This window comes from Sinocyclocheilus anshuiensis, unplaced genomic scaffold (genome assembly GCF_001515605.1).
Source record: "Sinocyclocheilus anshuiensis isolate Anshui unplaced genomic scaffold, SAMN03320099.WGS_v1.1 scaffold1531, whole genome shotgun sequence".
Classification (NCBI taxonomy): Eukaryota; Metazoa; Chordata; class Actinopteri; order Cypriniformes; family Cyprinidae; genus Sinocyclocheilus; species Sinocyclocheilus anshuiensis.
The window spans coordinates 941,455-956,733 of NW_015551200.1; the positions used below are offsets into that span (position 1 = coordinate 941,455).

General features: G+C 37.5%; 2 protein-coding genes across 8 annotated transcripts in view; one reads left to right on the plus strand and one right to left on the minus strand.

Moving 5' to 3' along the window:
* Nucleotides 1–15,279, plus strand: part of LOC107663407 (RING finger protein 214-like) — a 35,531-nt gene that overhangs the window by 5,899 nt on the left and 14,353 nt on the right. The window contains exons 1-13 of one of the 7 annotated variants that reach the window (XM_016453626.1): nt 3,660–3,810; nt 3,971–4,060; nt 4,140–4,305; nt 4,393–4,452; nt 5,730–5,829; nt 6,099–6,261; nt 6,381–6,573; nt 6,754–6,861; nt 7,028–7,096; nt 7,472–9,455; nt 9,561–9,626; nt 10,872–10,997; nt 12,629–14,560. In XM_016453626.1, coding sequence (XP_016309112.1) covers nt 4,005–4,060; nt 4,140–4,305; nt 4,393–4,452; nt 5,730–5,829; nt 6,099–6,261; nt 6,381–6,573; nt 6,754–6,861; nt 7,028–7,096; nt 7,472–9,455; nt 9,561–9,626; nt 10,872–10,997; nt 12,629–12,852 — 3,315 coding nt within the window. In that variant the 5' untranslated portion in view covers nt 3,660–3,810; nt 3,971–4,004 and the 3' untranslated portion in view covers nt 12,853–14,560. Of the gene's footprint in view, nt 1–3,659; nt 3,811–3,970; nt 4,061–4,139; nt 4,306–4,392; nt 4,932–5,285; nt 5,306–5,729; nt 5,830–6,098; nt 6,262–6,380; nt 6,574–6,753; nt 6,862–7,027; nt 7,097–7,471; nt 9,456–9,560; nt 9,627–10,871; nt 10,998–12,628; nt 14,561–15,279 lie in introns of those variants that run through there. The other 6 variants (XM_016453629.1, XM_016453627.1, XM_016453630.1 and 3 more) reach the window with 6 other exon arrangements.
* LOC107663409 (uncharacterized) lies at nt 845–3,664 on the minus strand. Its single transcript, XM_016453636.1, has 7 exons — nt 3,588–3,664; nt 2,457–2,841; nt 2,277–2,354; nt 2,123–2,164; nt 1,748–1,872; nt 1,557–1,646; nt 845–1,105 (listed from the first exon to the last, which is right to left on the minus strand). Exons 2-7 carry the CDS (start codon nt 2,632–2,634, stop codon nt 980–982), a joined length of 639 nt encoding a protein of 212 aa, XP_016309122.1. The 5' UTR covers nt 2,635–2,841; nt 3,588–3,664; the 3' UTR covers nt 845–979.

Here is a 15,279-nt window from a genome sequence, read left to right on the forward strand (position 1 = left end):
TTACTTTTTAGGGAGTAACGCAATATTGTAATGCATTACTTTTAAAAGTAACTTTCCCCAACACTGCTTACTAGCCTATATTATTTTAATGCATTATCTTAATTTTGAGCACACTGGTTTGTAGTGCAAACAGTTTTACTGTTTACTGCACGTTGTTATTCTTCTCGTTATTTCCCTATAGCGGCTAATGAACCGGAAGTCTTGCCCATAGGCTTACTTCTGCGTTGAAGAAAAAGGTGGACAGATAAAAATATTAAAGGGGTCATATGACGCTGCTAAAAATAACATTATTTTGTGTATTTGGTGTAATGAGATGTGTTTATGCGGTTTAAGGTTCAAAAAACACATTATTTTCCACATACTGTACATTATTGTTTCTCCTCTATGCCTTATTTTAATGCATTATCTTAATTTTGAGCACACTGGTTTGTAGTGCAAACAGTTTTACTGTTTACTGCACGTTGTTATTCTTCTCGTTATTTCCCTATAGCGGCTAATGAACCGGAAGTCTTGCCCATAGGCTTACTTCTGCGTTGAAGAAAAAGGTAGATAACACGCGGTGTTGGCTCTCGTCTAGGGGGCAGTGCCCCCCCCCCCCAAACTCCGCCTATGCCCACCATAAGAAATGGTCATAAGAAATTAGCTCAATTTATTTACATTTATTTATTGAATAACCTTAGACATCGCCAAAGATTTCCCTGATTCCATTTGCCTAGAAGCAAAATCATCAAGTGTTCTTAAAACAAGAAAAAGAGAATAGAAAATTATCGCTTTTTAAAAATGTCATTGAAAGCCTTGAAGGGAGACAACCTCTTATCTGGAACTTCTGGAGACAATACAGCTATTCTGTCTAGTTACAGAGAAGAGTTTTAATAAAATAAAATAAAACAAGATAAATGAAGTACAACACATATGCATGCTGTCTGGAAGCTGAACTTTGGGCCAAGGAGCTGTCCAGTAGGCTACATCCATTACAGCTTCAAAAGATGCCAAAGTCTGCACAATTTTTGACTATGGGATTCATTCTCCTCTCACACACAAATCCTTCTTCATGGTCTGTGTCAACATCATCGGTCATGATGCCACACTCACGATCTTCATCATCCTGAGGCACAACCAGAACATAGTCAGATTTTTTTTTTTTTTAGAAATGTAATAAAATGATGTTCTTAGAATGTGAATTAAAACACCTATAATTCATATTAGATTCATGTAAGACAATAATACTTTTTTGCTTTAATAAGTCCTACTTTCAAAAAATGTTTCAATATTTTTTCTTTCACTTTTTCCCCACTGTCTCACACACAAACCATAGATCACCCACTTTCTAACATACTTTCTCACTGTTCTCACAGTTTTGTGTAAAACAGTCATCAGTTTTGGTCCTGTAGTCATTCATATATAAAGTATTTTAAAAATTGTTTTTCAAGCTCTCAGTTTTACAAACTTCCAACAGCTTTGAAAACTTGTTCAATTTTGATAATTGTTCAGAAAAATCTTTCACAAATATGAAAACATTTTTTTTTAAATAAAACCAAAAATTTCAAATGCATTACCATTGATGGAGAAGCAGTGTATCCAGATCCATCTGATGAGGCTCTTGAGAGCAAAAATAGCTTTCCATTGGTTCTAGACATCAACCAGACCTGCCCATGTACACACATACATTCAACGATGTGTTCACATTTAAAAATAAATAAATCAATAAAATGAGAAAGAGAGGAAAGTGTATGAATAGCTGCTGCACCTTGTTATGCTCAGTTAAAATGGCCAGACTGGCATTTCTCTTAGAACAGAAGCTCTCAGCAGCGCGGCAATCGCTGTGGTCACTCCAGAACAAATAAAACACATTGTCATGGAGAAGCCACATTTCTGAAAGATATCAAAGAATAGTAAGTATGAAATATAGAATAGTTTGTTAGTTGACAGAAATAAAATACACACATACACACAAGAAACCCATTTTAACAGTTGCACAACACTGCCAGAGTGAAGAACAATGTATAAACATTAAAGACAGAAATGTAACACACTGGAGTTAATCTAATAATGAAGTATGTGTGAATCAGTTTATATCCAGTAAGTACACTTTTTACACCAATAAGTAAAAATTAAAATGAACCTTTTTGTCCTTTTATTGGTTGTGTTTCTCTTTTGTGAGAGTCTAGGGGGAAAACATGATATTCAGAAATGTGAAATATTTTACTGACACATTTTTTTTCTAGATTATTATTTATTGCCTCAATGAATTTCAAATACTGTGCCATGATACTTACAATTTAGACCCACAATGACAAGGATGATGGCTGAGATAAGAATGTTCACAGCAAACAGTAAAAACACATACTTTCTTTCTGTTAAACAGAGATTATTAGAGATTAATAAAATTGCACTAACTGTAAATTACATTAAAAGTTTTTTTTTTCCATCCATTTATCCATCCTCTGTTGCCTTACCTGAGAGCAGTGCTGTACTGTTAATAATTCCATGGTGTGCAGTAGGTGGGATCTGAAGACTTTGATAAAGATCTTCTGTTCTAACATCATAATTTTTCTGCATCTTCCTCTTCTCTGCATTTCCTTCACTTTCTTCATAATCATTTACAGACACAGAAAAACGCCGCTGCAGCTCCATCACACTCGCAAGCACTTTAGTAATCGCACATGCACATAGTTGTTAGAATCATATATCACACCCTCTGAGGTTGAAAAAAACAGGTGTGATGCTGGTTTTCTTTTCTCTTCTGCACTTTCTTTTCCGTCCATAGTCAGACCATGCTTCCCCACATCCCTTGATGATGGTGTGCTTGCTTGGATATACAAACTGCAGTGCAGTCTCTGACTAGACAGAAACAGGAAGTAGTGGGAAGCATTAACTCGAAAAGGTAACTATAACTTGATGATCATGATAAAATTAATGTTACACAATCTGCAAAATGTCAGATAAAGCAGAAGCGAAATGTGCCATTGGTTTCTAGAATGTGTTCCTTCTCTCCCTATCTTTCAGACTGTATCGGGCAGATCACTATCTGCACTCCCATTGGTAGTCCCTGCTCATTTGCATACACTAGAGAACTGTTTCTCCACTCACTGACATGCATTTGAGCAAACAGTTTTCAGTCAGTTTTCCTGACCGCGGCTGGTGTGAGCATTTTTAAGAACACGTGTCCTCATTCTGGTCATGCTCTGGGCATATTATGGGGACTTCATTTTGCTGGTATGAGTCCTTTCCAAAGTATATCTTTCAAGGTATCTTGGAGGGGAGTCAAATTCATCCTATGGGAACATACTGCTTATTTGGCTACTGACTTAAAATGAATTTCTTAAAATGATTGGTAAATCTTCTTATTTGCAGGAATTGTAGTAAGTCAACAGAAACTGTTTTGTTCTGCGTACGAAAGGGAAAGGGTTCACAGTTGTTGGAAGAATGAAGAGAAATGGGCATAGGAAATCTTACACTTAAAACACTAGCCTACTATGTAATGAATTGAACACATTAATGAGATATTTCAAGAAAAGTAGGTCTATTTAATAGGATGTAGTCAATGTTCCACACTCCAGCCTTGTAGGTGGCGGAAACCTACATACCTTCATAAAACGCCAGAAGAAGAAGAAGAACGCGTGCGACGTCACGTGACGTCCCGGAAGTAAAACAGGTTTAGATGATGTCATGAAAGTTGCGACAGTTGTCTGTTCTTTTCGTTTAAAAAAAAAGATCATTATTCATTTAATTTATTTAGATTACATACTGTATACAATGAGTATACTGTATGTCATTTGACCAACAAGACCAACTCTTTGAATGTTTAGTGTAAGTTTTGGTTAATTTCTGTGCGCTTTTGTTAACTCTGCTTTTGGCGCTCATATTTCACTGTGAAAATGATTTAAAAGCAGTGCATCGTCGGTATATATTAAGACGCGTTCATTAATATACTGCGGCTTAGGTTTAAAATCTCAATATTGTATCTCAGATCCGGAGTCTTGTGTCGCTGAGTTTGCCTTTCAATGGAAAGTGAAAAACACACCGAGTGGAGTTCGGCTTTAGATGAAGACTTAATTCAGTAAGTACAAAAGGTAGAATTTTGAATTGTTTCTACTTAAAATGATTCAGCAACACGACTGTCCCCGTTCTCTTGACAGGGATCCCGTTTCTGCTGTGATTTCTCCGGGTTCTTCTCCATGGAGCCTATCATCCGGGCCCTGGTCCACTGAGAGCAGCGTCCCAGCAGTATTAAATCAATATGCTGAAGCGCAAAATTACAGCAGTTTTATCCCCAGCAATGAAACACAAAGCCAAACCGTACAGGTCTTTAGAACCTTCTAGTGACACATTTCACAAAAGTGATTATTTAAATGTAGTTTTATGTAGTTTGATTGTTGTCTCCAACCGTAGATGGAGGACTGGAATGAGGAAAGATCTACAAACACAAATGAGGACTGGGAATCAGACATGGTAAGTTTTGGTTTTGTGTGTTTGCAGGTGTATGTGTTTGTGTGTAGTGATGATCGTCACAGTGTGGGGACAAAAATCTGTTTACGGTTACATCATGGGGACCAAAAATCAGGTCTCCATAAGGGAAATCCATTTAAATGAATAGAGGAGCTATTCTGAAGTTGCTGGTGAAGTTTTTTTTTTTTACATTGGTCTATTACACATTTATCAGTAGAGGTGTGTGTGTGTAAGGGGTGCTCATTTTTACCCCAAAACAATTCTGGCTCATAATGCAGTCACTTCTTCACACACACAAATATTCCAAATATGTTTGGGTACAACCCACTTCCTAGTCCTCGTTAGCAAGAATTTCAGCAGAAAAATGAAAATGTAAGTGTTAAATTGACACTACATACGGAGAACAAGGAAGAAGATTATTTGCAGGAGATGCCAACTAAGGATCTAAGAACTTTTGCAGAGGATAAAAAGTGAAACACAAGGTAAGCATATATGTATCCAACCAATGAGGTTAATTAGATATAAATAGGTAGCTAGTTAGCACTAATTAACTGTTGTGAGACATGAAATGTTTCTATGTTTTTCCAACTAGCGATCTCACAATCATAATTTTAACTGAAGAGTCTTGTCAAATCTTTAGCCTGAATGGCTGCTAATGGAGTGATTCTGTTAATATTAGTCTGTTTTTTTTTTTTTGTCTAGTTAGCGTTAGTACTGGAAGGGGGCAGGGGTGGGTTATTTTATATAAATACATTTTAACATTTAACTTTTAAAGTTTTAATACATTAATACATACAATACATTAATAATATTTAATACATTAACAAAATTGACAATTGACAAAAACAATGAATTGGTGAGTAGCTTTGAATGACAAAATGATTAAACTTTTAAAATGATGAATGATTAAATGTTATGACAGTGGTTCAGATAAACATGGGTTTGTGTGGTGAGATTGTCCAATAGAGCAGTTGGGATAAGGTTCAAATCAGTAGTTAAATAATTGCCCAAGGCTACCTGGGATTATATGAAAATAATGAGTTGTGTTGATGCCCTCAAGGCTAGCATTGTGTCAGATATTTAAATGAACCTTAGTTCTGCTTTCTTGTGTTTCATCGATGCATTATGATAACATTGTAATTAATGTTACATAACTATGATACAGAACAGTGTTACATTACAAGAGCATTCTTATCTGCTTATTGAACATTCTAGTTTTATTCTTCATGTCCCCCTATTTTCACAGTAGTTCACAGTTTCACACTTTTTTTTTCTTGCAGTCATCAGGAGTCAGCTCCCTTAAGGATGTCATGCATCATATTGTTTCAAAGACTGACAAAACATTCAAATTAGAGGTGAAGTATATCAATGCAGTGAAAGGTAAGGTGGTGTCTGGTGCGATTTATTGGTTAATAACTGTCATATGTGCATTAAATAGGCACCTGGTTGCAGAATATTTTTAATCAGCTACCAACTGTTGATGTCTTTTTTTAGTGTGTGTGTAATTGTTGGTATCCTTTCTGCAAGATGCTTTTTTAAAATTTTGTAGCATTTATTTTCATAGACTAGTTGATGATGTTTTAAATCTATAGGTTTTCCTGTTTTTGTTTTTGTTTTTTTTTGAAAATGTTTTCGATTGTATTTTGCAGGGCATGGTCTATTTGCAAAGGGTTCCATTTGCAAAGGTGAATTTGTTGTTGAATATAGGGGAAATATAATAAATGATGCAGAGTTGCAGAGCAGAAGAAAACGTTACCACACATCCAGTGCTGCATTTATGTTTGAGTTTAAGTGGAGAGGGAAAACATGGAGGTAAGAAGTCAAGTTGCACCAAAGCTATATTTTTATGCTGTATTATAGTAAATGAGGCACTGATTTGTGATGATATATTATAATACATGTATTTATCCTTTTCTTGTTTTCATATTAAGTATCGATGCCTCTAGAGAAGATGGATCGTTTGGGCGGATAGTTAATGATGACCACAAACATCCAAACTGTGAGATGAAGAAAATTGATGTGAATGGAAAGATACACCTTTGTTTGTTTGCCCTGAATGACATTAAAGAAGGAGAAGAAATTACATATGATTATGGAGGAGAAGACTACCCATGGAGAACACAAGTATGTTGCACAGCACACTGTGTTCAGAATAGCTTGTATTGTTGCAACATATTAGTGGTAGTCTTATATTTAGGGCCAGTTTTATCATTCACAGGTTTTAAGATGAAGTTGATTTTATTCGGACGTCATGCAGCATCTACATTATATTTATCTCTTGTGTTTCCCCATTGTCTTTTACAGACGACCAGCATTGCTGCTAATACCAAGGCAGAAGGTGACTCTGATCCTTCCCTCAGGTCACAGACTCCGATCAATGATGCTACTGGTCAAAATAGCTCCCCTCAACAAGTATGTTCACATTTATCACTAAAGATTTAGAAATCCACTCTCTCTCATTGTCATGTTTTAAGTGTTTTTTCAAGCATATTTAACCTTAAGAACAAATGTATATTTTTAAATTTCAAATACCGTAATAATGTAAAGTGTTGTTTATACTTTTGCTTTTTGTTTACAGATTGTGACACAGCTCCGAAATGAAAAAGAGATTTTTGTACCAAGACTGAGACCGACTAAAAGTTTAATAGTAAGTTGAAGTCGCAACAAAAGTCATTTTGTATTGAACAGGGCTTTTGCTTAGAGCTAAAAAATCTCAAATTGATTCTCATCATTAATTACTCAGTGAATGATGTAATATCTAATATTATATAATATAATTATTATTATGTATTCTACTATAAAATATGAATATATTCTTAGGTGATAAATCATTTGGACTTCAAAAGATCAAAGATCATCACTTTCAAGAATTTTGAATCACCTTTATTTAAGCCCAAAAGCATTTAATTGGTTTTTAATTAATGTACCTGAACAATTAATTATCACAGCAGTTACCAATTGATGTCTGTTAAATTACTGATCAATTAATTAACTGTGACATTTCTAATCATTATCTTTTTAGATGAAAGACAAAAATCTTGAAGATTCTGTTGAACTTTTTGATTCTACACCAGAGAGTTCAGATGATTACTTTACAGATACCACTTCTGAAAGTGACTTTGACAGTGATGCTAATCTTATACCAAACCAGACAAAACTTCAGCTTCTTTATGATGAACTGGATGTTGATGATTCTGGCTCACTTAGTTCCCTTGACTGTGACACAGCAACACCAGAAAAAAGGCACAGCCTTGCATCTGAAGCATCTGGAACAGAAGAACCATGTTCAAGTCAGAATGCAATAGATGGCGTAGTTGTTAGTGCGTACCAAAAAAGAGGTGTTAGTAGAGTGTACAACAAGAGACATTACTGCTTGTATTGCTGTAAGCCTTATGCTAAGATGGCAAGGCATCTAGAAAGTTCACATGCAAATGAATCCGATGTGGCTAAAGCGCTAAGCTTTCCAAAGAGTTCCAAGGAGAGAAAAAAACAGCTAGATTATATTCGCAACAGAGGAAACTATGCTCACAATGCTGCTGTTATGGAATCAGGAAAGGGGGAACTAGTGCCATATAAACGGCCATCCAAAGAAGCACAGGGAAAAGATTTCATGCATTGTGCATACTGTCAAGGACTTTTTGCAAGAAAGGTCCTGTGGCGACATATGCGCACTTGTATACTTCAACCTCAATCGGTCCCCCTCAAACCAGGAAAAAAACGTGTTCAGTCGATGTGTATATACACAGGGCCTGTGCCTTCAAACATGACTAAACAACTATGGGAAGTAATTAGTGTCATGAATCTTGACCCAATCACAGATATAATAAAAAAAGACAAAGTAATTATTGATATTGGTCAGCATTTGTTAAACATAGGTGGGCTATCAGCCAAGAATAAACGGTGTGTGCGAGACAAGATGCGAGAATTGGGAAGGTTGGTTCACAATGCTAGGAGAGTCACCTCCTTAAAAACAATGGAAGATTGTGTGAATCCAAAGAAGTACATGGAGACTGTCAAAGCTGTCAAGTATACATGTGGGTATGAATCTGACAAGTTTATGATTCCATCACTTGCAAAGAAGCTTGGGAATTCTCTGCTTCAAGTAAGCAAACTCTTAAAAGCTCAGGGCTTATTGTCAAATGACAAACAGCGAGTGAAGAATGCCAGTGAGTTTCAAGACGTCCATCAGGAAAAGTGGAACGAAATGATCTTAGACACAGCATTGAGGAATATTAGGGAAGCAAAGTGGAATGTGCCCGCTCTCATGCCCTTTACTGAAGATGTCCAAAAAATGCACACATATCTCGGTCAAGTGCAAGATGAGTGGTACAAATCACTCTCTGAAAGTTCCTCTACTAAAGCCTGGATGGAGCTGGCAAAGGTTTGTCTAGCCCAGATAATTCTCTTTAACCGGCGCAGGGGAGGAGAGGTGGCGAGCATGCCATTGTCTGTGTTTTTTTCAAGAGACACTTCTGATCCACATGACGGTGTGGACTGGGCACTGTCCGAAGTAGAAAATAAACTCTGCAGACACTTCTCAAAGATTATCACCATGGGAAAGTGTGGTCAACCAGTTCCAATTCTTCTGACTCCAAAAATGCTGTGTTCCTTAGAACTCCTTGTTAAGCAGAGAGAGCCTTGTGGGGTTCTAAAAGACAATGGTTACATGTTTGCAAGGCCAGAAGCCATGACACATTTCCGAGGGTCAGACTGCCTCCGTGGCTTTGCAAAAGCATGTGGTGCAAAGTGTCCCAAATCACTGACATCTACCAGACTGCGAAAGCATGCTGCAATCCTTTCAACAGTGTTGAATATGACCGAAACGGAGATGGACCAGCTTGCAAACTTTCTTGGACATGATATAAAAATTAATCGTGAATTCTGCCGACTCCCTGAGAAGTCCCTGCAACTCGCCAAGATCTGCAAAGTTCTAATGGCTCTCGAACAAGGAAGATTAGCTGTGTTCCATGGCAAGAACTTGGATGAAATTGTGATAGATCCTGATGGTGTGTTTGTTGATTTTTTTCTCTTTGTTTGTTTGTTCTGTGTTTACCATATATTCCTTTCTGCTAAATCACATTGTTAAGTTGTACTTTGTTTTGCCTCAACAGAAAAAGTTCTGGAAAGTGATGAAGACAGGATAATACAAGAGGGACACTGTTCATCTACTGTTTATGGTTTGTATTACTATCAAACACTTTTCCTGAGCAGGCTTCACAGTTAAAGGGGTCATATGATGCGATTTCAATTTTTCCTTTCTCTTTGCCGCCGCCGCTCACTCTACGGCCACCGTGTGTGACGTTGTGAAAGCGAAACTACCTTTTTTGGTCTTCCAAAAATGGACACGACTAGAAATCAGTGGTTAAGTTGTATTTACAACACTGTCCCAAAACAGTTCAAACCAAATATTCATTAATTTAAACAATTATTATCAATGAATTATTATATTAAATAACATAAATATATCTTAGTGTCTTACTTTTTTTAATTTTTATAATGCATTAGCTTTTTGTCGATCCACTGGTTCACATTTAAAAATATGTAGCAAAAATAGAAGATGGGCTTATTGAAAAAGCAAATTCGTTCTCTGCCTGCAGGTTTCACTTTCGGAACTGCGCATACAGTGGTTTCCCCGGTAAATGGCAATTTAAATAAAATACAGATTTCCAGACATATGGGTATCCCCTTGAACTTGGTAAAAATATAATCTGTTTACCATGTTGACTTGAAAATACTGTTTTCATGGTCAGTTTTTCATTTATTATTTGCTAATGTTAGTGAATGTTTACATTAGAGTGCACGTCCTACTACGCTGAAATTAATAGGGGAGCGGCTGGAAATAGCGATCTCCTGGTTGTAGATAGTATTAACATCATAAACTGAAAGCAATCTTTACGTGACTTGCTTTTCAAATGTTTTAAAATTGATCATCCGAGTCTAATATGATCCAGCGGGCCGTACTAAAAGACACTGCGGGCCGCCAGTTGCCCATCCCCGATGTACAGTATGTGGAAAATAATGTGTGTTTTGAACCTTAAACCGCATAAACACATTTCATTACACCAAATACACAAAATAATGTTCTTTTTAGCAGCATCATATGATCCCTTTAAAAGTAAACTTCATGAGCAATATCAGTCAAGAGAAAATAAAAATAACATGAAGGATTCCCCATTCATTAATTGAATATTATGTGGTTCAATTATACTTGCAATGATGAACAGAAATGCACACTTAATGGTTTATTGCATGTTTATGCACTAATTATATTTTAAAGCCATTAGTACTGCAAATTACATAAGTTTTATGTAAGTGTATTGTGTATACAGTGTATTACAGTGTATTGTCTGCCTTGTATAGTACATGTAAAGTATATCTTCCTGAAAAGATTTAATTGATAATATTTTTATAATTTTCCATAGAACCAATAGCAGAGGAGGCACTTCCTCCTGCTGAGAGGAATGACATGCCACCACCACCCAAAAGACAAAAACCACCATCACCATCACCACCTTCAGGACCCAGTGCTGTGAGGCCTTGTTTTCAAGGTGAACTCTCTACACATTTTTATGTCAGTAATGTTTATGTCTGCTGCTTTTTGAAGATGCACTGTCAGTCTACAAATTAAACTAGAAAGGGCCAAATGTTGCAGTAGCAGGAATAGCCCATTCCAAGAATATTCCCAATTTCCATGCCTCAGGCCAGTGGCCTGATATATAAACATTGCATAGTCACAAAATGATGTTAATTTAACAAATTCTAGAGGAGCACGTTCAGATAATCTACCCAATTAGCATGAGAGGAGACCTATTATATATAGCCAGCTCACCTCTGTCCCTATGGCAGTTTTCCAGTATCTTTCGACCACCCCAACTCCTCAGTCTTGACTATTTCTGTCCCAGCCTGGGATATGGGGGAGTACTCTTGGTTCAGGCCATATTCTCAGCTCAGAGTCCTCTCCTTGGACAGCACATAAAACTTGTGAAATGGCCATTGAACTATGCTAAATATGCAAAGAGTCAATATTTACAATGTTGACCCTTCATGGCCTCTGTAAATCGCTTCTGAATATCAGTTTCTGGGTCAAATCCTGACTGAAGGCTTTGCATTATTGCCTTAGTATATGGAGTTGATCACAATTTGTGGGCTTCTGCTTGTCCACTCGGCTTTTGAGGATTGACCATAGGTTCTCCATTGGATTAAGATCCGGGGAGTTACCTGGCCATGAATCCAGAATTTTAATGTAATGATTTCCAAGCCACTTCATTATCACTCTTGAATTGTGGGAACAAATAGGGGAAATAAGGAAACAAATTAATATGTTGTGGGAACAAATGATTAATTTGCGGCATAGTTACGTTTGCGATCATTTTACTTTAGATGGCGACAATTTTAATTGCAAATGTTGTGATTGTGTTTTAAAATACAGTACTACAATGAGCATCATGATACCATTTGAATCTGTCATGCCGGTGACTATATGCAATCTGGCAGTATGAAGGGTAACGATTAATTGATCATTTAAATTACGATTGATTATGGGATTGACATCCCTTGAACAAAATCTGATTTTAAGGATGAAATCTATGCAAAATTTTATACATGAGGCCCTCAGTCACTAACCCCTGGTTTCACAGACAAGGCTTAAAACTAGTCCTAGACTAAAATGTAAGTCTGTAAATGTAAATATACCAGTGCCTTTGTTTTGTCTCAAAAAGCACACCAGTAATGTTTTTTTCTAAGCACGTTTATAAAAATTACTTAAATGTCCTAATTGAACTATGGCCTAATCCTGGCTTAGTTAAGCCCTGTCTGTGAAACCAGGCCTAAATGCTGATTTTGATCAAGATTACAGTGCTCAGAAACCCATCTGTAGTTGTTAAGGTTACTTGGTTGTTGCTAAAATCTACTAGGTACTTTAAATGGACTAGTAACTTTGGCTGTTTTAATAATTAAATCATCACCAATAACTAACCCCTAGAGCAGTTATTGAGTGAATAGATGCATAGTAAAAACTTACATTACTCGTACTGTAGAAGCAGCTCAACTTCAAGTAACTTTACTGTCATTTGAAATAATATGCTGATCATATAAATACTGTTATAAGATTCATAACTTTGGATCGGAATTCCAGCACACACCCTCATGTATCTTGTTAATTTTTTTTCACCGCTTTAAGGTCAAACTACCCATAAGAAAAATCCCTGGCAGCAGACAGAGGTGCAGGCGGTGGAAAGGCACATGATGCGATTCATCACATCTTTTACTGTACCAGGAAAGAGTGACTGTGAGAAGTGTTTAAAGGCTGAACCAGGAGCTCTAAAGAACCGGGACTGGAAGAATGTGAAATTCTTCATATATAACCGTATTACAGCCTATAAAAAGAGTTTGCAGTGCAAATAATATGAAGATTACCAACTCTCTGGTATGGCAGTTTTCGTTTACAATAGCCTTTTTTCTCTCTTCCATTGAATTTTGAGGTAGGTATCCAAAGAGGTCAAAACTCCAGCATAAATATATACTGCCCTACAAAGGCAAAGTGCAGTAACTACGCAAACACTGAAACGGAGAAAAATGCCTTTAAAGTTTTTACATCAGCCAGTCAAACATATTGTGGGTAGATTAGTGGCAATGCATTCATTTAAAGCCTTAGGATGAAATTTTTTATAGATAAAAACCATGACCACTGATGTGAGCTTTGACCACCAAAATGCAGATACTGCACTCTGCCTTTGGATGACCTTAAACAACTACAACACTATTGCAAAAGCAAAATGCAGTACCTACAAACTAAATCAGATACAAAACTAGTTCATCCAGCTTTCTTGTTGTGTTTCTTGCTACATGTTTATTGTTTTTAATAACTTTAATAGTTTTATTGATGTTTGCATGTTGTGAATGTTAAAATTACTCAGTAGTAAGCCTCAAGATCGTCTTATCGCAGTGCTCCTTTCACCACAAAGAGTGTTTTGCTCTTTTTTTTTTAATTTAAAAAGTAATTAATTACAGACCAAGTAGTTAAAACAGTAGTTAAAAATTCACACAATTTAAACTTTTCCTAACAATATAACTAGGGATGTCATAAAGGAAAATACGGGTTAATTGTGATTCTTTATAGGAAAATAAGGGACAGAATAAGGGATGCTCAAAATATTTGTACTGTACCACATCCTGTGCATCATTTCCATGTCTGCAGTTAAGTATATATAAGGTGTATAAAAGGTTCTCAGAAAAAATCTCACTTGTTTGCTTAACGTATTTATGTACAATTATTCTAAAAGTAATTTTACACACAAACCACTGGCCTGTGAAATTGTGAAAGAAGTCATCCCTCAGGTAGATTGTATGTGTTCTTGCCTAGCTGAGTGCGCGTGTCCAATGGCAGGTAAGGGGACGCCCCTTAACCGAGCGTATATAGCTCCTGCACGCGCTACCTTTCCTCAGTGAGCATATTCGCTTCTCGTGCAGCAAGCGGGGCAAACTTGGTGGATCTCTCCACTCGATGTTTCAGAGAACCGGGGTTACGAACAGTAACCTATTGTTCTCTTTCATCATCTCGTGTTCGAGATCCACCTATGGGAGATATGGACAACTCCCCAGTTGTCCAGTACACTCACAGCGAGGCCCTGTAAGCCAAAGGGCGGTCACCTGGCAAGGCGGTGCTTGACACGTCACCAAGTATCTGACCCCACACAAAGTGAGAATGCAATACCGGCCATGTAAGAAATGACATGTGGTAACATGCATACTAGACCTGACAACAACATAATGCCAAGGCATATATTATAGAAATATACATATGTATATATTGACATATACATGCATATAAATATAATAATGTGTCAGGGGAGGGTACAGATGACCTGCTTAATGAGATGAATGAGCCGGGCTGGACAACCCAGGCTTAAAAAGGTGTAAAGGGCCTAAGGGCACAAGGCTACAAAGAGCCCACACCTAAAACAGAGTAAGCTACCGGAGTGCAGGTAACATCAAGCCGGTAGTATTTGACAAATGTGTGTAGAGAGGCCCAGCTTGCAGCGGCACAAATGTCCTGCAAGGAAACCCCTTTAAACAGAGCTTGCAAGGCCACTATGTCCCTAGTGAATTGCGCTCTGAGGACCACACCATGTAAGAAATGACATGTGGTAACATGCATACTAGACCTGACAACAACATAATGCCAAGGCATATATTATAGAAATATACATATGTATATATTGACATATACATGCATATAAATATAATAATGTGTCAGGGGAGGGTACAGATGACCTGCTTAATGAGATGAATGAGCCGGGCTGGACAACCCAGGCTTAAAAAGGTGTAAAGGGCCTAAGGGCACAAGGCTACAAAGAGCCCACACCTAAAACAGAGTAAGCTACCGGAGTGCAGGTAACATCAAGCCGGTAGTATTTGACAAATGTGTGTAGAGAGGCCCAGCTTGCAGCGGCACAAATGTCCTGCAAGGAAACCCCTTTAAACAGAGCTTGCAAGGCCACTATGTCCCTAGTGAATTGCGCTCTGAGGACCACATGGCCGCACTCCATTTGATTCATATGCCAGAGAGATGGCTTCCACGAGCCAATGAGAGAGGCATTACTTAGAAATGGATTTTCCCCATGTTCAGGGGGCCCATTAGTTGAAGAGCTGATCACTCCTCCTGAAAGGGCTGGTCCTGTCGGCTGGTCCCCGCACAGCAGGACCTAAACCATTTAGCCTCTGATCCTCCGCAGAGGAGGGTGAAAAGCAGAAGCTCAAACACTTTACATGTGAAAGCTGGGAAGCACTCTGGCATAAAGGCCGGGTTAGGCCTTAGTTACTGCAAGAGAA